Source organism: Chlorocebus sabaeus, chromosome 21 (genome assembly GCF_047675955.1).
Source record: "Chlorocebus sabaeus isolate Y175 chromosome 21, mChlSab1.0.hap1, whole genome shotgun sequence".
In the NCBI taxonomy this organism is placed as follows: domain Eukaryota; kingdom Metazoa; phylum Chordata; class Mammalia; order Primates; family Cercopithecidae; genus Chlorocebus; species Chlorocebus sabaeus.
Genome location: NC_132924.1, coordinates 113,596,459 through 113,619,813, shown reverse-complemented (window position 1 = coordinate 113,619,813; position 23,355 = coordinate 113,596,459). Strand labels below are relative to the sequence as shown.

General features: G+C 49.3%; 1 protein-coding gene across 8 annotated transcripts in view; it reads left to right on the top strand.

The window, feature by feature from the left end:
* DENND2A (DENN domain containing 2A) overlaps positions 1-22,745 on the top strand; it is a 127,434-nt gene extending 104,689 nt beyond the window's left edge. For 6 of the 8 annotated variants that reach the window (XM_037991169.2, XM_037991173.2, XM_037991171.2 and 3 more), the window contains 6 exons: positions 12,056-12,233; positions 13,754-13,795; positions 16,010-16,127; positions 17,641-17,886; positions 20,748-20,834; positions 21,729-22,745. In XM_037991169.2, coding sequence (XP_037847097.1) covers positions 12,056-12,233; positions 13,754-13,795; positions 16,010-16,127; positions 17,641-17,886; positions 20,748-20,834; positions 21,729-21,760 — 703 coding nt within the window. In that variant the 3' untranslated portion in view covers positions 21,761-22,745. Of the gene's footprint in view, positions 1-7,334; positions 7,909-10,109; positions 11,167-12,055; positions 12,234-13,753; positions 13,796-16,009; positions 16,128-17,640; positions 17,887-20,747; positions 20,835-21,728 lie in introns of those variants that run through there. The other 2 variants (XM_073009405.1, XM_073009406.1) reach the window with 2 other exon arrangements.
* Positions 22,746-23,355: the final 610 nt, after the last annotated feature.

Below are 23,355 nucleotides of genomic sequence, written 5' to 3'. Positions count from 1 at the left end.
TGAGCCAAGATGGTGCCACTGTACTGCAGCTTGGGCAACAGAGCCAGACTCCATTTCAAAAAAAAATACAATTTTAATAGTATAATTGTACAGCCTGATTAAATGTTAAGAATTAACTACCTATTTTTGGATATGAACACCAACAAGGTACCAATTAGAGCAAGATTTAGAGTTTAGCATAGCCTCAAATGCTGTTGTCTTCTAATCCAGACCCATCAGTAACATATGCTGGGGCTGGAAGCTTACTCCAGTTCTTCTCTTGGAGTCAAATCCCTTCCAGACTGTACTGGCTTTGAAACGCTGGCATCTTCACCTTTTGGGTACGCTGCAGCCGCTGGAAACCTCTCAGACAGGTTTCTCTGATTTTTTTTTTTTTTTTTTTTTTTTTTTCTGAGACAGAGTTTTGCTCTGTTTCCCAGGCTGGAGTGCAGTGGCATGATCTCGGCTCACCGCAGCCTCCACCTCCCGGGTTCAAGTGATTCTCCTGCCTCAGCCTCCCAAGCAGCTGGGACTACAGGCAAGTGCCACCACAGCTGGCTAATTTTTCTGTATTTTTAGTAGAGACGGGATTTCACCACGTTGGCCAGGCTGGTCTCAAATTCCTGACCTCAAGTGATCTGCCTGCCTCAGCCTCCCACAGTGTTGGGATTATAGGCGTGAACCACCGCACACGGCCTTCTCTGTGAATTTCTTAGTGAGTGTCACCATCATTATTTTGTTCTGTCTTGGCGAAGGAGCCCTAGAATTACCTTCCCGTGACACCCTTCGTTCTTTTGATGGCCTCAACAAAAGCTCCTATTTCCAGCTCCTGGCCTTTGCTCTCTCTTCTGGGTTCATCATTTGTAGATTAAGTTAAAGTTGAAAGGACAGCCAGGTGCGGTTGCTCACACCTGTAATCCCAGCACTTTGGGAGGCCGAGGCAGGTGGATCACCTGAGGTCAGGAGTTTGAGACCAGCCTGACCAACATGGTGAAACCCCATCTCTACTAAAAAATACAAAATTTAGCTGGATGTGGTGGGACATGGCTATAATCCCAGCTCCTCAGGAGGCTGAGACAGGAGAATCACTTGAACCCGGGAGGCAGAGGTTGCAGTGAGCGAAGACCACACCATTGCACTCTAGCCTGGGCAACAAAAATGAAACTCCATCTCAAAAAGTAAGAAATGGGAAAAAGCTAGAAGGACATCAGCAACAATCTAGCGATGATCTAGTCTACTTTAGTTATTTCACAGGTGAAGAATCTGAGGCCTGGAGCAGTTAAGGGCTTTACCTGAGATCACGCAGAGAGTAACAGAACTAGTTGTCTTGAAGCCCAGCCCGTGTTCGTTTTCAACTGTGTGGCACACGGCCTCGGGGTTTGCAAGTACAGTGATGGAAACCAGGCAGCCCCTCCTGGTAGGTTTCACCAGGCACCAGACCACACCTGAGTTTACCTTTCACTCATGTTCTCGGGAGTGGTGCATTAACAGGAGAGCTACTTTGCTTGGGATACTAAAGGGTAGTCATTGAATCAACCTTCCAGTTCCAGGGGTGTTCCTCTAATTCGGGAAACTCTTCATTTACTTTTCTGGTAGCATCTTAGAGGAAGCTCTGTGCTGGATCCTTACTGGTTCATAGAGAGTTGGAAGCCAGCTGAGCATAGGAACACCAAGTATGGAGCAGAGGCCTGGTAGCAACCAGAACTAAAGAGTCGGCTCCGGGAAAACTTTCACATTCCTTACAAGTGCGTCCTGATGTTCTGGAATACTGCTCCAACCCTCAGGAACCACCACCCAACAGCAAAACATCCTTGGACCCAACCCTTCTCACTCATGCCCAACTTTTAGCTCTGCGGCCCAGCCAACCTCCCACTGGGGCCTTCTCTTCCCTGCCCCACTTCTGTACAATTGATCACAGCTGTGAGTGCTGGCATTTCTTTCCTCCACACCACTGTAATGCAAACCAGCTGCGAGCGAGGACTCTCTATGACTTCCTTCAGAAACACTGCCTCTCCTCCAGCCCCTCCACCTCCACGCTCTGCAGCAAGCCCTCTTGACCAGTCATCCCTAGCATCCCCAGAACCACTGCCTATTGGCATGTTCCTAAGAGACCACCAGTCCCAGCAGTGCCCACCTCCCATCCCCCTCCTTGAGGGCTCCTCTGGCCTTCACAAGTCGGGGAACAAAATTTTATTACCACTTGCATCAGGGATTGAGAAAAACAAGCTCCATTCAAAATAATCCTTTCCTGCTCTATCATTTATTTTGAGGAAAGGGCTGCCACTCGTGTAATTATTTGCAAAATTTGACTTTTTAATGTTTAGGGGCAGAATTATTTTTAGAATATTGGTGTGGGCCAGGTGTGGTGGCTCATGCCTGTAAATCCCAGCACTTTGGGAGGCCAAGGTGGGCGGATCATGAGGTCAAGAGTTCGAGATAAGCCAGCCAACATGGTGAAACCCCGTCTCTACTAAGAATACAAAAATTAACCAGGCGTGGTGGCACATACCTATAATCCCAGCAACTCGGGAGGCCGAGGCGGGAGAATCACTTGAACCAGGGAGGCAGAGGTTGCAGTAAGCCAAGATTGCACCATTGCACTCCAGCCTGGGTGCCAGAGCAAGACTCCATCTCAAAAAAAAAAAAAAAAAAAAATTAACCAGGCACTGGTGGCACATGCTTGTAATCCCAGCTACTTGGGATACTGAGGCAGGAGAATCGCTTGAACCCAGGAGGCGGAGGTTGCAATGAGCTGAGATCATGCCACTGCACTCCAGTCTGGGTGACAGAGTGAGACTCCATCTAAAAAAAAAAAAAGTTGATGTGGGCTAGAGAGCAAGAGGAGTGAGACCCCTTCGCCTGCCTGCTTGTTGCCATATTGTCTCCAGCACCCTGTGCTCCATGGGCTCCAGCTAACGAGGTATTCATGATAACCAGGTACAGAAATGTTCACTGTAGCCACGACAGTGGGATCAGACTACTCAAAACAAACTTACTACAGGCGATAGTGAACCAACAGCGGCAGCTCCTCCCACGCGGCCAGCTGGTTCCCCAGCCAGTCGTCATCATTTGTTGCATCAAGCCTGAACACTGCTGTCCTGGAGCCCCATGCATCCAGTTCACTGAGTGAACTTTGACTTTCTTTCTGTCACGTTTCTCCACCAGCCTCTGCATCTAGCAGCAGCATTGCTGGTCATCTTTCCTGACCTTGCTCCCACGACCTTCTCCTCCAGACGGTTCACACTCGCTGCAGCTGAACCAGGGCCTCTGGGTGTCCCAGGCCCCGGGGGCCTCTCTGTCACTGCAGGCAACATAGGGCTTTAGGAGTCCCAAATGGCTGTACAGCAAGGAGAAAGGAGCAGCCCTTCCTCCTTCTAGGAATGAGACCACAAGGAAGTAAAAATGCGGGTAGCCGGCCAGGCACAGTGGCTCACACCTGTAATCCCAGCACTTTGGGAGGCCAAAGCAGGCAGATCACAAGGTCAAGAAATTGAGACCATCCTGGCCAACATAGTGAAACCCTGTCTCTACTAAAAATACAAAACATTAGCCAGGCATGGTGGTGCGCACCTGTAGTCCCAGCTGCTTGGGAGGCTGACGCAGGATAATCGCTTGAACCTGGGAGGCAGAGGTTGTAATGGGCCGAGATCGTCACCACACTCCAGCCTGGCAACAGAGTGAGACACCGTCTCAAAATCAAAAAAAAAAAAAAAAAAAAAAAGGTAGCCTTTTCTTTGAGTTGGGAAAAAACATTAAAAACATGTTTTGTTTTGTTTTTCTATTGCAATGATTGAAAAAAAACAACACACATAGGCTATCCTCACTGTGCCTTCTTTTTATATACGTGTAATTTTTTTGTTTTAGAGATGGGGATCTAACTATGTTGCCCAGGCTGGACTTGAACTCCAGGGCTCAAGAGATCCTCCCACCTCAGCCTCTGGGATTCAGTAGCTGGGACTACAGGCACATGCCACTGTGCCTGGATCATAGGGTGCGTCCTAATGCCTGCATTCCTCTGAGCGGCAATCCTGCCTCCTCCAGTCGCCAGGACCCTTCTCCCCCTACTCTGCCCCATCCTACATTCAGAGGTTACTTTAGCCTCATTTAGCCTCACTCTTCCTACCTTAAAAATCCAAAAGAAACTGAATTCAATCCCCAAGATCTCTTCCAGGTCTAAAATTCTGTCATTCTGTAACTGTGAAGTCAAAAGTGCTTGAACCACAACTCTGAAAGGAATCTTAAACACAAATACTGCGTTTTTTTCTTCTCCTTTAAGGGACTAAAGTGAGAGCTTCAAAGACTAGGGAAATGGACCATGGATCTTGTCATGAACCACTTTGTTTCCAAGTCACATTTAGGCACTTTGACAAACGTGCTATAAAAAGAGTCTGGTGTCATGCAAAATACTTTCATGCAGGGATCTCCTTCTTAAGGTCTCTTTTATTTTTCTGGGGCGGAGTCTCACTCTGTTGCCCACACTGGAGTGCAATGGCGTGATGGTGATCTTGACTCACAACAACCTCTGCCCCTTGGGTTCAAGTGATTCTCCTGCCTCAGCTCCCTCCCTAGTAGCTGGGACTGCAGGAGCCCGCCACCTCATCTGGCTAACTTTTTTGTATTTTCAGTAGAGACAGGGTTTTACCACGTTGGCCAGGCTGGTCTCGAACTCCTAACCTCAGGTGATCCACCCGCCTCAGCTTCCCAAAGTGCTAGGATTACAGGCGTGAGCCACTGTGCCCGCCCCTACTCCCAGTCTTCTAGTCCAAATAATTGGCTTCAAGCCTTTTTCATTGCAGCCCACAATGAGAAGTACATTTTATAATCAGACCCAGGGTATGTCCTTCCACCTGCCCCCGCCACAGACACACAGATAGTTGTTTTTGTTTTTGTTTTTTTCCTTTGAGATAGAGTTTCATTCTTGTTGCCCAGGCTGGAGTACAATGGCATGTTCTTGGCTCACCGCAACCTCCGTCTCCTGGGTTCAAGTGATTCTCCTGCCTCAGCCTCCCGAGTAGCTGGGATTACAGGCACATGCCACCATGCCTGGCTCTTTTTATTTTATTTATTTATTTATTTTTAGTAGAGACGGGGTTTCTCCATGTTGGTCAGGCTGGCCTCGAACTCCCGACCTCAAGTGATCCACCCGCCTCAGACTCCCAGAGTGCTGGGATTACAGCGTGAGCCACCACGCCTGGCCGACACACAGATAGTTATTTACAGCTGGGAAACATGCAGCACACTCTTATTTTCTATTCTATTTTTTGTTGTTGTTGTTCTTGTTTTTAATGCTGACTGCAACTTCTAAAATGATTTCAAGACCCACTAATGGGCTGCAACTATAGTCTGAAAAATCTTGCTCCAGAAACAACTACCTTCATTTGTATCTTAATGTTCTGATTTTCTAAGTCCTGACTTTACAACCATACGACACAAGCATAGCAACTTTGTAGTCTGGCTCCACACATCAACATAGATTCGTCCTAAAATCAAAAAAATGTAGAGCAAAGTGAATTCAGCACATTCAGTGGTTTATAGATCAAGGAACTAAAACACAAATGGTAAGGAATTAACTAAAAGTATTAACATTCTTGAATATTTGAGAGGAAGTGATGCCTTAGGAAAAGGTATCTCTGCTTTGACAGAAGATGTAGATCTAGATCCTTCAAAAGACGTAGAAGTCGGCTGGATGTGTTGGCTCACGCCTGTAATCCCAGCACTTTGGGAAGCCAAGGTGAGCAGATCACCTGAGGTCAGGAGTTCGAGACCAGCCTGACAAACATGGTGAAACCCTCTCTCTACCAAAAATACAAAAATTAGCCAGGCATGGTGGCGTGCGCCTGTTTATCTCAGCTACACAGGAGGCTGAGGCAGGAGAATCACTTGAACACGGGAGGCAGAGGTTGCAGTAAGCCGAGATCATGCCACTATACTCCAGTCTGGGTGACAAAGTGAAATTCTGTCTCAAAAAAAAAAAGAAAGAGATAGAAGTCACTTCACGTTAAGCTCTGGCTGGATTATTGATATTACTGTCCTTAATATAAGTCCTAACTTCATTACTCTCTCACTCTTTTTATTTTTTCTTGGTATCTTCCAAATGCAATGTCTTACTCTTACCCAGCTAATGAACAAGACAGTATAGGGATAAGAATGAAATCTTGGGATAGCGTTTTTCTCATCTTGGGAGTGATCATTTGAAAGAAAAGATAAGGACCGAATATCAGTGCCATGCGCGGATGCCATGCTGCTAAGAGGTATTTCACAACTCCAGTGAGTATCAGGAGAACGACTATTTGCAGAGATGGGGAACAGGAAGGTTAAGAGACTTAGGGTGATAAATGAACAAGATTCAATAGTACCATTATTAGTCCAGGGGCCCCCAAATTGGGGAATGGAAAAGAAGGCTATGTGTACATATATTTTTAAATTTTAATTATTTTTAATTGTCATATAAAAATGGCATATATTTATCATGTGTGACGATGATGATTTTATTATTGTTGTTGAGACAGGGTCTCCCTCTGTCATCCATGCTAGAGTGCAGGGACATGATCACAGCTCACTGCAGCCTCGACCTTCCAGTTTCAAGTAACCTTCCCACTTCAGCTTCTGAGTAGCTGGGACCACATGTCACTACCACAGGCTATTTTTTTTTTTTTTTTTTTGTAGAAACAGGGTCCCACCATGTTGCACAGGTTGGTCTCAATCTCCTGGGCTCAACCGGAACATGATATTTTAATACATACATTTATTTTGTTGTTGTTGTTGTTTTGTTTGGTTTTGAGACGGAGTCTCACTCTGTCGCCCAGGCTAGAGTATAGTGGTGCGATCTTGGCTCACTGCAACCTCCACCTCCCAGGTTCAAGCAATTCTCCCGCCTCAGCTTCTCAAGTAACTGGGATTATAGGCACGTGCCACCATGCCCAGCTAATTTTTTTATTTTGAGTAGAGATGAGGTTTCACCATGTTGGCCACACTGATTTCGAACTCCTGACCTCAGATGATCCAACTGCCTTGGTCTCTCAAAGTGCTGGGATTACAGGCACGAGCGACTGCGCCCAGTCTGATGTTTTGAAATATGTTTACTTTGTGGAGTGGCTAAATTGAGCTAATTAACATATGTATTACCTCACATACTTATTTTTTGTGATAAGAAAACTTAAAATCTACTCTCAGCAATTTTCTACAATACATTGTTATTAACCTATAATTGCCATGTTGTACAATAGATCTCTTTAACTTATTCATTCTATATATGAGCTAATGTATATTTTAAGGATATTTCAGGGGGTGTTAGATCCAAGAGAAACTCACTTGGAAGCAAGGTGATCTTTGTTTTTAACCCTTTCTTCTTTTAGAGACAGACTGTCATCCAGGCTGCAGTGCAGTGACACGATCATAGCTCACTGCAACCTTGAACTCCAGGGCTCCAGCGATCCTCCCATGTCAGCCTCCTGAGTAGCTAGAACTGCAGGCATGTGCCACCACACTGTGCTAATTTTTAAATTTTTTGTAGGCAAGGGGTCTCACTATGTTGCCCAGTCTGGCCTCAGACTCCCAGCCCCAAGCAATCCTCCTACCTCAGCCTCCCAAAGTGCTGGGATTACAGATGTGAGCTACCACAGCTGGCTTGCTTTTGTTGTTGTTGTTGTTGAGACAGAGTTTCACTCTTGTTGCCCAGGCTGGAGTGCAATGGCATGATCTTGGCTCACTGCAGCCTCCACTTCCCAGGTTCAAACGATTCTCCTGCCTCAGCCTCCCAAATAGCTGAGATTACAGGCATGCACCACCACGCCCAGCCAATTTTTGTATTTTTAGTAGAGGCGGAGTTTTGCCACGTTAACCAGGCTGGTCTCGAACTCCTGACCTCAGGTGATCTGCCCACCTCAGCCTCCCAGTGTTCTGGTATTACAGGTGTGATAGGTGTGATCTGGGCTGCTTTTTTTTTTTTTTTTTTTTGTAGTAAAAGATACATAACATAAATTTACCATATACATAACATAATTTACCATTTTAATCATTTTAAATATACACTTCAGTGGCATTAAGTATATTCACAATATTTACAACCATCACCACTACCCATTTTCAGACCTTTTTCATTGTCCCAAACTGAAACTCTGTAGCTACTATGCAATACTCCCCATTCTCTCTTCCCCTTAGCCCTTAGACATTTGTCTCCTTCCCGTTTCCACGAATTTGTTAGTCTAAGCACTAAGCAATATGTATGGAATCATACAGTATTTGTCTTTTTCTGTCTAGCTCAGTTCACTTGCTAGCAAATATCTTATTTATTATTTTTATGATTTGTGATGTTATTATAGAGACAGGGTCTCGCTATGTTGCCCAGGCTGATCTCAGACTCCTGGGCTCAAGTGATCCTCCAGCCTCCCAAAGTGCTAGGTGGGATTACTGGCACAGTCAGCCACTAATATCCTTTTTTTTTTTTTTTTTTTTGGAGACTGAGTCTCACTCTGTCACCCAGGCTTGGGTGCAATGGCATGATCTCAGTTCACTGCAACCTCCACCTCCCAGGCTCAAGCAATTCTCCTGCCTCAGCCTCCTCAGTAGCTGGGACTACAGGCACCCACTACCATGCCCGGCTAATTTTTGTGTTTTTAGTAGAGATGGGGTTCCACCCTGTCGGCCAAGATGGTCTCAAACTCCTGACCTGCCAATATCTTTTAATTCACATATTTTCCCCTCAAGTAAGCCAGAGCTAATTGATTCTTTTTTTAATGGCTCAGGAAACTTTTAGGACAATGAGATTAGAGGTGCCTGATGTCAGGGGTGTCTGCATAGATCCATCTAGGCAAAACTCAGCTTCCTTGCAACTTTACCTAAGCAAAGCCTAGGTCAGAACTTGGGCAAATGTCCAGAAGGCTAATGTTAAGCAGGCTTTCTAACAAATGCAGTGCTGGCTATAGGCCCCACACCTGAGGAGGATGTAGTACACTCATGGTAGAACCACTGGGCCCTCACTTTTATTCTTACAAGTACTTCTAACAAGCGTCTAAGGTGTTTGTTTGTTTGTTTGTTTTTGAGATGGAGTCTCGCTCCCAGGTGCTGGAGTGCAGTGGCGCGATCTTGGCTCACCACAACCTCTGCCTCCTGGGTTCAAGCCATTCTCCTGCCTCAACCTCCCGAGTAATTGGGATTACAGGCGCCCGCCACCACGCCCAGCTAATGTTTGTATTTTTAGTAGAGACGGGGTTTCGCCGTGTTGACCAGGCTGGTCTTGAACTCCTGACCTCGTGTCCATCCACGTCGGCCTCCCAAAGTGCTGGGATTACAGGCATGAGCCACAGCGCCCAGCCATGTCTAAGGTTTCTAATCCTATCGTATTGTAGAAATCGTATAATAGAATGAGAGGAGAGAGGAGCCGCTGCAGCAGGCTCAGCAGCAGTAACAGATCATTGCAAGGAAGAAGAGAGGAAGTCAACTCCCACTCACCTTGGAAGGCCATCAGTCATCACTGTCTTGCAGCATAATAGAGTTGATAATTCAACATGATAACCTTGCAGAATCCATTCCTTCATTCAACAGACTTGAGCTTGAATTCAGGCACTGTTGCGGAGAGATCAATAATGCTCAGTGCTTGCCAATAAAAAAAAAAAAAGGCTACATTGTGACCATTACTCTTTTTCTTGCTTGCTTTGGTTTTTGTTTTGTTTTATTTTTTGTTTTTTGGTTTTTTTTGAGACCCACTCTTGCTAGGTTGACCAGGCTGGAGTGCAGTGGCACGATCCGATCACTGCTCACTGCGGCTTGGACCTCCTGGGCTCAAGAACCTCCCACCTCAGCCTCCAGTAGCTGGGATTACAGGTGTGTGCCACCACACCAGGCTAACTTTTTCATACTTTATGATTTTTTATTTTCCCCATCCAATGACCCATCAGACATCAGGCTAATTTTTACATTTTTTGTAGAGATGGGGGTCTTCTTATGTTGCTCAGGCTGGTCTTGAACTCTGGGCCTCAAGTGATCCTCCCTTAGCCTCCCAAAGTGCTGGGATTACAGACCTGAGATACGAAGGCAGGGCTGACCATTTTTCTTTATTCTTTTTTTGTTTCTTCCATAACCACAATGCCATTATCAGTGTTAATAAACTTTTCTCTTTTTTTTGGAGACAGTCTCACTCTGTCGCCCAGGCTGGAGTGCAAGCTACAATCTCAGCTCACTGCAACCTCTGCCTCCCGGGTTCAAGCGATTCACCTGCCTCAGCCTCCCAAGTAGCTGAGATTACAGGCACCCACCACCACGTCCGGCTAATTTTTGTATTTTTAGTAGAGATGGGGTTTCACCATGTTGGCCAGACTGGTCTTGAACTCCTGACCTCAGGTGATCCACTCACCTCGGCCTCCCAAAATGCTGGGATTACAGACGTGAGCCACCACACCCAGCCTGACCATTTTTCTTGAAGAGAAACTACCAGTATTTCTCCCCAAGGTTTTGTTGTTGTTGTTGTTGTTGTTTTTGAGACAGGGCCTCACTCTGTCGCCCAGGCTGGAGTGCAACGGCACAATCTCTGCTCACTGCAACCTCCGCCTCCCAGGTTCAAGCAATTCTCCCACCTCAGCCTCCCGAGCAGCTGGGATTACAGGCGTGCATCACCACGCCCAGCTAAGTTTTGTATTTTTTGATAGAGATGAGATTTCACCATGTTGGCCAGGCTGGTCTTGAACTTCTGACCACCTCAGCCTCCCAAAGTGCGGGGATTACAGGCATCAGTCACTGTGCCTGACCTCTCCCAATGTTACTATGTTATTATTTTTGAAACTTTCAATGCTTAAAATGGTTAGCCCTCAGTCATCTCTTTTTTTTTTTTGAGATGGAGTTTTGCTCTTGTTGCCCAGACTGGAGTGCAATGGCGCAATCTCGCCTCCTGGGTTCAAGCGATTCTTCTGCCTCAGCCTCCTGAGTAGCTAGGGTACACCATACCTGGCTAATTTTTTGTATTTTTAGTGGAGACAGAATTTCACCATGTTAGCCAGGCTGGTCTCGAACTCCTGACCTCAGGTGATCCACCCACCTTGGCCTCCCAAAGTACTGGGATTACAGGCGTGAGCCACCGTGCCCGGCAGCCCTCAGTCATCTCTAGCATATCATCCTTGACCAGAATTCTGGGTGATGCTCAACTGTATATGAGTTTCACCTTTACATGAACCCATTTGGAGCTGACCACTGGCATGTGAGTACCAAAGGAGTTTTCTGTCCTTCTTTTCCCAGATTGCACCTAGGTGTTCATGCTCAGCTGAGAGAAGGCTGGGAACAGAACACAGCCAAAGCTATAGTGTTTCGATAGAAAGCATTTTCAGATCTTTAGTAAGAGAATGAGCATTCTTGAGAAAATAGGCTTTCACTGTTTTTGTGTTTTTGTTTTGTTTGGGGAGTGGGCAGGGAGTAGGGGTGGAAAGGAATGTAAATTAAAACCTTACAAGAGTGCAGGCACGGTGGCTCACACCTGTAATCCCAGCACTTCGAGAGGCTGAGGTGGGGAGATCACTTGAAGTCAGGAGTTCAAGTCCAGTCTGACCAACATGGTGAAACCCTATCACTACTAAAAATACAAAAATTAGCCAGGTGTAGTGGCAAGTGCCTGTAGTCCCAGCTACTCGGGAGCCTGAGGTGGGAGAATTGCTTGAACCTGGGAGGCGGAGGTTGCAGTGAGCCCAGATCACACCACTGCACTCCAGCCTGTGCAACAGAGTGAGACTCCGTCTCAAAAATAATTAAAAATAAAAATAAATAAATAAATAAAAACCTTACAGGAGTATAGCTCACACAGAAAAGCTGAGGGCAGGAGGGTGCAGGGCGTGTAGCTCACATGTGAAAACACACTTGTAAAAATTATCCAGGACATTAAACTCGTCCCTGCAGCTGTGCCTCCAAGCCTCTTGCACAGGCTGTAAGTGCCTGGTGTGGCCTGTGCTGAGACTGTCCCGTGCTATGCGTGCTATGCCCCATCCAAGTGTGTCCTTTCCTAATCATCCTGCCTCTGGGAGGAGCCTTCTCCCCTGGAGGCTTCCCTGGGCCCTCGCTGAGCCGGCCTCTCTCCCTGTTCTCTCCCTGGCTGCAGCACCCTGTCCAAGTGCTGCCACGCAATGGTGGCGCTGATCTACCCCTTCACCTGGCAGCACACCTACATCCCGGTGCTGCCACCCGCCATGGTCGACATCGTGTGCTCGCCAACGCCCTTCCTCATCGGGCTGCTCTCCAGCTCTCTGCCCCTGCTCAGGGAGCTGCCGCTGGAAGAGGTGAGCTCCCACTCGGCCCTGTCCCCCTCCCTGCAGGGTGCAGAGAACAGAGCAGGGTGCTGGCCCTGCAGGCATCATGGAGCAGTTCTCAGAGCCAGCAGTGCTGGGGAGCAGGGCGCAGGGGCCACCAGGGCTTTGTCTGGCATGTGTCCTGCCCAGAGGCTGACTCAGTCAGACCCTCAGTGACTGCAAACACTGTTTTCCCTTCCAAATGAAATGCCTGGTATGAGCACCCCTTGAGAAGGTCAGCAACGAACAATTTAGCCAGATGTCGAAACTCTTAAGTCATGAATAGCCCTCTGCTCTCCCCTGCCCTCCCGCCCGCTCCCCCACATTGAGGAGCTAGCAAGATCCGGTCCTTTGTCATATCCGTTAAAAATGTTTTTAATCCCCAAGTTCTGGGTGTCCAGTTTAGCATCGAAGCGGGGAAAGTCCTGCTTGGCACTTGTGGAGTTATTTAGCCCCAGCCCCTTCTTCTAAATGGTTTCGACCCTGAGGACTGGGGACTTCCAGCAGTCAGAGAGGGAAGCTTAAATAATGTTGCTCAGCCCTGAAGCGCCAGGAGGAACGCCTGTCCCTGTGTCCGGCAGTTCTGTCTGGGTGCCTAGAAGCGTCTCCTCGAATTGCCCAGATAGTCCTAATGCCCCATTAAACGTCACCCACCGGCCTTAGGGCTTTCAGTGCAGGCTTGAGGGCCGCCAGGAGTTCGTCTGGCGCCCTGTGCTCCTGCAGGTGGCTCAGTTCATCCCTGGAGGGTGTGAGTGGGAAGGAAGGAGAGGTGGCCCTCCGCTCCTGGGCAGGCCTCTGGGATATGGGAGAACTCCTGTGTTTCCAGCTGTTATGGTGACCATCCAGGCCCCTGGCTCCTCCTCCATCATGGCCAGTGGCCTTGGCTGGGGTCTGAGTGAGGGTCGTGCTCTCAGGAGTAGCAGCCCTTGTGTGGCCTTTGCGCCCCAGGCACCTCACTTGCCCCACCCTGGTCCTGGCCCAAGTCTCATTCTTACTCTGAGGAGTGAGGGAGGAAGTGCTTTATCCTGAAAGGCTTCAGCAGTGAAAGCCCAAAGCCTAACCGAGTCTCAGGTGGGTTTCTCTCCTCCTCTCCGCTGGAGAGAAATGACACGGTTAAGTGGGCAGCTGGGGGAAGGACAAGGCAGCGACCCCAGGGTGGGAACCAGGGAGGCCTGTAGTGTCTTTGGCCCACCTCAGTAGCCCACACCCTAGAAGGCAGCATGAGAAGCTCTGCCTCAGCCAGTGTGAGCCAGGTGGAGAGTCCAGCCACAGCACACATGTGTCCCAGCCTGCAGTGTCAGTGTTGAAAGCATGCAGTTCAGGAAGGACCCTCCCCAGCCCTGCTCTTCATTATCTGTGGCTACTGTGGCAATATCAGGAAACCACAAATGGCTCACCTCCAGTCCCACCCCAGCTGCCTCTCTGCATGCCAAGAAGGAAGAAGGCTACAAGTCCATCCCTATCCCAAAAGCCCTGGTGACAGTGACAGTCCCTCTCCTCTCATCTCATAGGTCCTTGTGGTTGACCTCGTCAACAGCCGGTTCCTCAGACAGGTGAGTGAGGCCAGCGACGGCCTCCTGCTCCCTTTGTCTTCACGTATTTGTTGTTTGGGGCTCAGCTCTCCAGCCTGGGAAAGGCTCCGTGGAATTGCAGAGCAGGGTGGCAGAGCTGTGTGACCCAAGGACGGGGCTGGGCTGAGGACAAGCCAGAAGGCAAGGGGCAAAAAGGAAGGGTTTGGGCAAAGGATTGCTTTCCACGTGTTCTGACACAAAATGGTTTTCTAACTATTAGAAAAAGAATCTTTGTAATCTTGTAACTATAGATACCCAGATATTTCATTTTTAAAAATAGCTAGGTGCAGTGGCTCATGCCTGTAATCCCAGCACTTTGGGAGGCTGAGACAGGTGGATCACCTGAGGTCAGGAGTTTGAGACCAGCCTGACTAATATGGTGAAACCCCATCTCTATTAAAAATACAAAAATTAGCCAGGCGTAGTGGCGAGCACTTGTAGTCCCAGCTACTTTGGAGGCTTAGACAAAAGAATTGCTTGAACCCGGGAGGTGGAGGTTGCAGTGAGCCAAGATTGCACCACTGCACTCCAGCCTGGGCGACAGAGTAAGAACCCATCCCCCCCCCAAAAAAAAAAAAAGATAGGTTCTCACTATGTTGCCCAGGCTGGTCTCAAACTCCTGGCCTCAAGTGATCTTCCCACCTCAGTCTCCTCAGTAGCTGGAGGCGTGCACCACCATGCCCAGCTTCAATATGCATTTAAAGAATATTTGCCCCAGCCTGGTGTCTCACGCCTATAATCCCAGCACCTCCAGAGGCTGAGGCAGGAGGATCACTTGAGCCCAGGAGTTAAAGACCAGCCTGGGACAACATGGTAAGACCCTTGTGTCTACAAAAAAATTTGAAAATTACCCAGGCCTGCTGGTGTGCACCTGTAGTCCTAGCAGCTACTCAAGAGGCTGAGGCAGGAGGATCATTTAAGCCTAGGAGGTCAAGGCTGCAGTGAGCTGTGATCGTGCCACTGTACTCCAGCCTGAGAGAGAGTGAAAACCTTTCCTGAAGAAAAAAAAAGGAGAGAAAAGGAGACAGGAAAAAAAATGTGTTTGTGTGTGTGTGTGTGTGTGTGTGTGTGTGCGCGCGCGTGCGCACGTGCACCTTAAAAGGACTGAAAGGAAAACCCACTAAAACATTAATGTGTGTTGTCTTGGGGAGGGAAACTGAAAGGAGACAGATGATGAGTGATTTTAAGTTGTTTTAGTACATTCATATATTTTTATAATGACCATCGGTTACTTTCACCAGCAGAGAAGATAACACACACTTTTTTTTTTTAATCATTTGCCAGAGAGGCCTAACTTCTATCAGATCTAGGAAGAAGTAATTATAGTAATTACAGAAATTTTCTGTGGGCATTCTGATGGATTACTTCCAAGTGTTGCCACATTGCTGAAAAGTTCAGTAGCATTAATGCTGTTTTTTTTATCATTACTTTCACTTCCTCAAGGCCCACAGGGTAGGCCCTTCCCAAGACCCTCCTGCTCTGAGGTATAGATCCCAAAGCCAGCCTTGGATCACGCAGGCCGTCTGCCCTGGCCAGAATCCCCTGGTTACCAGAATCCACTGGCTACCCTACAGGATGGGGCAGTGGAAATCATCTATTGAGTATCCTGTCAGTGCCAAGCCCTTTCACAGGGTAATTGTAGTCCATTTTAGCTTCACAACAAGGTACAGATTGATTGGTAGTCCATTTTACAAGTGGGGAAAATGAGGCTCCCGTTGCTTGTAAAAAGTAGGCTCGGCCAGGTGCGGTGGCTCACGCCTGTAATCCCAGCACTTTGGGAGGTCAAGGTGGGCGGATCACCTGAGGTCAGGAGTTTGAGACCAGCCTGGTTAACACGGTGAAACCTCATCTCTACTAAAAATACAAAACATTAGCCAGGCGTGGTGGCACACGCCTGTAGTTCCAGCTACTTAGGAGACTGAGGCAGGAGAATTGCTTGAATCCGGGAGGAAGAGGTTGCAGTGAGCCAAGATCGTGCCATTGCACTCCAGCCTAAGCGACAAGAGTGAAACTCTGTCTCAAAAAAAAAAAAAAAGGTAGGCTCAAGATGGAAAGCTCGGACCTCTGGCTTTCAGTTGTGTTCCTTCCATGAAACTGGGGACTGAGCCAGGCCTGCCCTGCAGTGACTCCAGTGTGTCCTGTGGCCAGGACACAGCCACCATGCCCATACACCCACCTGCTACCTCTGCTTTCCAGATGGATGATGAGGACTCCATTCTGCCCCGGAAGCTTCAGGTGGCCCTGGAACACATTCTGGAACAGAGGAACGAGCTGGCTCGTGAGCAGGACGAAGGGCCCCTAGACAGCAGGCATGGTAAGTGTTCGGCCACCTCCCAGTGGGTCTCTCCCTTCCGCTCTGAGGGTCAGGGAACAAACGGGCAGTGGCCAAGGGCCAAGTAGGAAAATGGGCAAGGGAGACCTAAGGAGAGAAATTGGGGCCTCATTCTGTTTATCTGGATTTCATTCCCATGATGAATTGTGGGAAACATTTTCCCACCTCCCCCATTTTGGCCCTAAAGTACCTATTTAAAAGGGGGATGTGGAAATTATCTGGGCATGGTGGCACATGCCAGTGGTCGCAGCTACTCGAGAGGCTGAGGCAGGAGGATCCCTTGAGCCCAGGGGGTTGAGGCTGCAGTGAGCCATACCACTGCACTCCAGCCTGGGCGACAGAGTAAGACCCCATCTCAAAAAATCAAAAATTAAAAACTGTGGCCAGGCGCGGTGGCTCACACCTATAATCCCAGCACTTTGGGAGGCCAAGGAAGGTGGATCACCTGAAGTCAAGAGTTCGAGACCAGCCTGGCCAACATGGTGAAACCACATCTCTACTGAAAATACAAAAATTAGCTGGCCATAGTGGCAAGTGCCTGTAATCCCAGCTACTCGGGAGTCCGAGGCAGGAGAATCGCTTGATCTAGGAGGCAGAGGTTGCAGTGGACCGAGATCACACCACTGCACTCCAACCTGGGAGATAGAGCAAGACTCCATCTCAAAAAACATAAAAGTCTGGGGCCAGGCACAGTGGCTCACGCCTGTAATCCCAGCACTTTGGGAGGCCGAGGCGGGCGGATCACAAGGTCAGTAGATCGAGACCATCCTGGCTAACATGGTGAAACCCCATCTCTACTAAAAATACAAAAAAATTAGCCAGGCGTGGTGGCACGTGCTTGTAGTCCCAGCTACTCAGGAGGCTGAGGCAGGAGAATGGCATGAACCCAGGAGGCAGAGCTTGCAGTGAGCCGAGATTGTGCCACTGCACTCTAGCCTGGGCGACAGAGCAAGACTCCGTCTCAAAACAAAACAAAAACATAAAAGGCTGGGTGCAGTGGCTCACCCTGTAATCCCAGCACTTTGGGAGGCCGAGGTGGGCAGATCACTTGAGGTCAGGAGTTCGAGACCAGCTTGTCCAACATGGTGAAACCCCATCTCTACTAAAAATACAAAATTTAACTGGGTATGGTGGTGCGCACCCATAATCCCAGCTACTCGGGAGGCTGAGGCAGAGGAATTACTTGAACCCAGGAGGCAGAGGTTGTGGTGAGTCAGGATTATGCCACTGCACTCCAGCCTGGGCAGCAGAGTGAGACTCCATCTCAAAAAATAAAAATAAAAATAAAAACTTGTTTTTAACAATTTAAAATTTAAAATATTAAGCAGGGAAAGAAATGTCTTAATAACCTAGGGTAACCCTCCTCCTGGATAATCACAGTTTCCATCAAGGGAACTAGCAGTTACTGTACTTTGATTACTAATTGGCTTGTCTCAAGGGCTCTGGCCCAGCCTGTCTGCCCTCACCGTTCCTGGCCTTTCCTCCCCTTACTCAGGCTCAGAGTCCAGCCCCTTGAATGAGGTGGTGTCTGAAGCCTTTGTCCGCTTCTTCGTGGAGATTGTGGGACACTACTCTTTGTTCCTGACGTCGGGTGAGCGCGAGGAGAGAACCCTGCAGCGGGAGGCCTTCCGCAAAGCCGTCTCCTCCAAGAGTCTCCGCCACTTCCTGGAGGTCTTCATGGAGACTCAGATGTTTCGGGGCTTCATCCAGGAGCGGGAGCTGCGCCGGCAGGATGCCAAAGGTTAGGGGCATCTTCTCTGTTGGGGCCAAGTCAGCTAGAGCTCCCCCTATTCCAGGCGGCTGATGAGCAGGGAGAAAGATCACAGGGCAGGGGCACAGATAGGGCTGTGCCCACCTCCCCCAGAGAGCTTGCAGTTATGCCCTGATTGAGCTGGTGGGAAGGGCCCCTCTCCTGGCTTCTCTGTTCCCTCTGCCAGCCTCTCCCAGAACCACATTCCAGCATCTGTGGCAAGGTCTCCTTCTATCCCATTCTTTCCAAATTGATGAAATTCTCAGGCTGGGCACAGTGAGTGACTCACGCCTATAATCCCAGCACTTTGGGAGGCCGAGGCGTGCAGATCACTTGAGGTCAGGAGTTCGAGACCAGCCTGGACAACACGGTGCAACTCCTTTTCTACAAAAATATTTTTAAAAATTAGATCGGTGTGGTGGTATGTGCCTGTAGCCCCAGCTACTCAGGAGGCTGAGGTGGGAGGATCACTTGAGCTTGGGAGGTGGAGGTTGCAATAAGTCGAGATCATGTCACTGTATTCCAGCCTGGTTGAGAGAGCAAGACTCCATCTCAGAAAAAAAAAAAAAAAGAAAAGAAAAGAAAACTGATTGGAGAGTATGAGTTACAGGAGGCACCTGCCGAAGGAGTTTTTAAAATATTAATAGATCTACCAGATCCATTTAAATATCTCTTTACAGATCACTTGGTAAGAGAGGTGGGAGACACACAAGCTTAAAAACTACCTGGAAGCTGGGTGTGGTGGCTCACACCTGTAATCCCAGCACTTTGGGAGGCCGAGGCAGGTAGATCACCTGAGGTCAGGAGTTTGAAATCAGTTTGGCCAACATGGTGAAACCCCATCTCTACTAAAAATAAAGAAAATTACCCAGGCGTGGTGGTGTGTGCCTGTAATCCCAGCTACTCAGGAGACTGAAGCAGGAGAATTGCTGAACCCAAGAGGCGGAGGTTGCGGTGAGCCAAGATCGCACCACTGCACTCCAGCCTAGGCAACAAGAGTGAAACTCCATCTCAGAAAAAAAAAGAAAAAGAAGGCCGGGCGCGGTGGCTCAAGCCTGTAATCCCAGCACTTTGGGAGGCCGAGACGGGCGGATCACGAGGTCAGGAGATCGAGACCATCCTGGCTAACACGGTGAAACCCCGTCTCTACTAAAAATACAAAAAACTAGCCGGGCGAGGTGGCGGGCGCCTGTAGTCCCAGCTACTCCGGAGGCTGAGGCAGGAGAATGGCGTAAACCCGGGAGGCGGAGCTTGCAGTGAGCTGAGATCCGGCCACTGCAGTCCAGCCCGGGCTACAGAGCAAGACTCTGTCTCAAAAAAAAAAAAAAAAAAAAAAGAAAAAAAAAAAAAGAAAAAGAAAAGAAAAAAAAAATTACCTGGAAAAAGCCGGGCGCTGTGGCACATTCCTGTAATCCCAGCACTTTGGGAGGCCGTGGCAGGCAGATCACCTGAGGTCAGGAGCTCGAGACCAACCTGGACAACTTGGTGAAACCCCATCTCTACTAAAAATACAAAAATTAGCTGGGCATGGTGGCGGGCGCCTGTAATCCCAGCTACTCAGGAGGCTGAGGCAGGAGAATCGCTTGAACCCAGGAGGCGGAGCTTGCAGTGAGCCACAATGGCACCATTACACTCCAGCCTGGGTGACACAGCAAAACTCTGTCTCAAAAAAAAAAAAAAAAAAAAAAAAAATCCTGGAAAGGACCCTCTGTCCATGAAAAATCAGTCAGCCATGAGACAGAGTGCCTGAAGCTCAGACCCCAGGGGTCTGAGAAGCTGCCTAGGAGATGGCCTATCCAGCCATCTTCCCTCCACAGAGGGACTCCTGGAAAACTAAGCCACTTGGCTAGGGCTCTCTTACAGGAGAATGCAGGGACATGGGAGTGCACAGGCACCCCTCCTAAGCCAGGACAGTCCAGTTCAACTTTTCTTTTCCTTTTTTTTTTTTTGAGATGGAGTTTCACTCTTGTCCAAGCTGGAGTGCAAAAGTGCAACCTTGGCTCACTGTAACCTCCGTCTTCCAGGTTCAAGTGATTCTCCTGCCTCAGCCTCCCAAGTAGCTGGGATTACCAGTGTGCACCACCATGCCTGGCTAATTTTTTGTATTTTTCTTTTTTTTTTTTTTTTTTTTTTTGAGACGGAGTCTCGCTCTGTCGCCCAGGCTGGAGTGCAGTGGCCAGATCTCAGCTCACTGCAAGCTCCGCCTCCCGGGTTTACGCCATTCTCCTGCCTCAGCCTCCGGAGTAGATGGGACTACAGGCGCCCGCCACCTCGCCCGGCTAGTTTTTTGTATTTTTAGTAGAGACGGGGTTTCACCGTGTTAGCCAGGATGGTCTCGATCTCCTGACCTCGTGATCCGCCCGTCTCGGCCTCCCACAGTGCTGGGATTACAGGCTTGAGCCACCGCGCCCGGCCAATTTTTTGTATTTTTCAGTAGAAACGGGCTTTCACCATGTTAGCCAGGCTGGCGTCGAACTCCTGATCTCAGGTGATCTGCCCACCTCGGCCTCCCAAAGTGCTGGGATTACAGGCGTGAGCCACCGTGCCTGGCCACTCCGGTTCAGATTTAAAACCGCCCGCCTGGCACAGTGTAGACGCTTGGAAGGCGTTTGTTGAATAAAAATAGGATTTCATCTACGAGGTGGCTTTATAGCCTTCCAAAGACAGTTATTGCACAGGTGGGGCAACTATAAGAGCAATAAAACCCTTATAAAACCTGATTCAGAGCATGTTTATAGGAGCAGCTTAGTCTCAGAAACAAGGTTTCTCTTTTTTCTGGTAGGGAGGAAATGGGCATGTTTAGAAGCACAAAGACCAATAACTCAAATGACTGGGATTTCTCTTGTTAACAGGTCTGTTTGAGGTCCGAGCCCAAGAGTATCTGGAAACACTCCCCAGTGGAGAGCACAGCGGTGTCAATAAGTTCCTGAAGGGACTAGGTAAGGACCCGGGCTCTGGGTGCCCAGCCTATGTGCCTCTGAGCTGTCTGTCTCCGAGTCCCAGCCAGTTCCCTCCACTGGAGCCAGCGCCCTGAATAATGCAGAGCTCTGTGGCCTGCGCTGGGCAGATGCTACTGGCATTTTAACCTCCTGTTCTAATCTGTCCCCAAAGAGAAAACAAAGGAAACGCTGCCCCCAGCACCTCCTTTTCTGGGTCCCCGGGCTTTCTCGCTATCTTCTTTCTCTATGATCTCCTACACTTTTAAATCTCAGTGGAACTGAGCCGAGGGAGCATGGCGGGAACCAGACAAGGATGTCTGACAAGGAAGACTCGCACTGGTGTCCAAATTCCCCTGGAAAGTAGAAACGTGACACTTACAAGGACTGCAGTTTAATCAGTGAAAAGGCCTTACAGGGAAAGGGAGGATGAAGAACACAGCAGAAAAAGAGGACAGAGGCCCCAGTAGGGAGGTGTCTGCAGCAGTGAGGCCCTCCCAGAGGGCCTGCCAGGGGTGCCATGTCTGTGCCTCCTGCAGGATGGAGGGCTACCTGGAAGCGGAGTGTTTTAAATAACACAGCATTGCTGGGCACTTTCTCCTCCCTTGGCTCCTGAGGGATGTGTCAATTCGGTGCTTCCTTTATTACCACAGCAGAAGCCAGCCCTCCTAGACAGCTCTGATGGTCTTCCTTTCAAACCCCTCAAAGTCTAAGGAAGACCCTAGGGGGATCTCTGGAAAGAACAAAGCCCCTTTGGTTTATCCAGAGCAGGGGATGAGGCTCCCTGGGGTGGCGTGGGGGCCCCGTTACCCACACCACTTCTGGGTGGAAAGGGCAAGATTTATCTCACCCTCCTTTGTCTACCTTGTGAAATGTTCTCATTTTCCTTTTTTTTAGGCAATAAAATGAAATTTCTCCACAAGAAATAACTCTCAGCTCAGCCTCAAGGGAAAACTTCCTCCTAGTGCAGCTCCATGCTTTAAAAGCAGTTCCTGGTGGCCTTTCTGAAAGGCTGGCTCCCAGGTTGTCCTGGTGCAGAACTGGAGGCCACGGTGGCTTCTGACTGAGGCTGGGTTTTCCCCTGGACGGGGGCCTGGGAGCCACCCGGGAGGACAGCCCCGGAAAGGGAGCCCGAGACCAGGCGTGTCACCGACATGCAAATGGGTTGTTTTGGTGGTTGGGGTTTTTTTTTTATCTTAGATATTAAAAGTAAGAAAAATGTGTGGGTTTTCTGTTTATTATGCCAAGGCCAAGAGGAGCCTGTCCTGCCCTACATGTTCCCCTTTTTCGTCCCATCCAACCACTCAGCAGTGGAGCTAAGAGGTACGGTGATGGGCAACAGAAATGAGGTGCTCCTCTGGGCGGGGCTGAGGACACACGAGGACTGTGAGGGGAGGAGGCAGAGCCGGTGCCTCGGGTTCAGGGCGCGAGGCCTCCTGGTGAAAGGCTGGGCCCTTGCCCTAGAGTGGAGGCCGGGGAGGGACGGGACCTGTAGACGGATGTGGCTTCCCAGACAGGCTGCACTTCCAGAAGGGTCAGTGATGCCACCTGGTGGCCGAGGCCATGGACGTCTCTCTTCCCAAATGGACCTGACTCTTCTTGACCGCCTGTTCTCTTAGAAGCAGCCATGAACTGTCCACTGCCTGAGTAGTCCCTGGCGTTTACAGGCACACACGAAAAGAGGAAGTCTGTTAGTAAACTGTTCTGGGGGTCCTCAAGTTTATGACACTGCCTACGGCCCACCTTCCAACACATAGCCACAACTCTGACCCCATTCCCATCTCATTCCAGGGGCCCAGAGCAGCAGCATTCATGGAGTAGTGGATGTGCACTGCGTGTACACGGTGGGGGCGGGGGGACCTTTTGCGACAGACGGTAACAAGATGGAGGGTGAGAACGCTGGGGCAGCGTCATTAGCCTTGTGCAGCCAGACAGGCAGCTTGCCTTTTCTGGACCAGAAGCAGGGAGAGTGTGGAGAAGGCCGAAACCGCAGGGCGACCTAAGAGCCGTCCTGCAGCGGGGACAGTGCGGACAGCAGGGACAGCGGGGAGGCAAGAAGAGCCCAGAATGCAGCTCAGGCAGGTTCCCAGAGCAGGCCTCGGGGCCACTACCGAGCGGACCGCTGCCCGCAGCCCTCACCAGCGACCCTCACAGAAACACAAAAGGGAGGGGCCCCGACCTCAACAGTGGTCCAGGGGGTCTGTGCTACCTGGCAGGGGTTCTCAACCTTTAGGGAGGGGGAGCAAGGGACCTCCCGAGGATACATAGAAACAAGAGGAAAATGAGGGAAGGTGACCTCTCATCCTTCCTCTCAGCTGGAATTATGGACCACCTCTCCCCTCCAAGTTCTACCCAGGCTTTGGTGTGTCCGTTACTTTTTCAGAGGTGAGGATCCACAGTTCACATCAAATTCTCAAAGATGCCCCCAGAATGGTAGAAATCAGGCTGTGCATAAAAATTAACCTGCCTTGCCAGGCGCAATGGCTCACACCTATAATCCTAGCACTTTGAGCGGCCAAGGCAG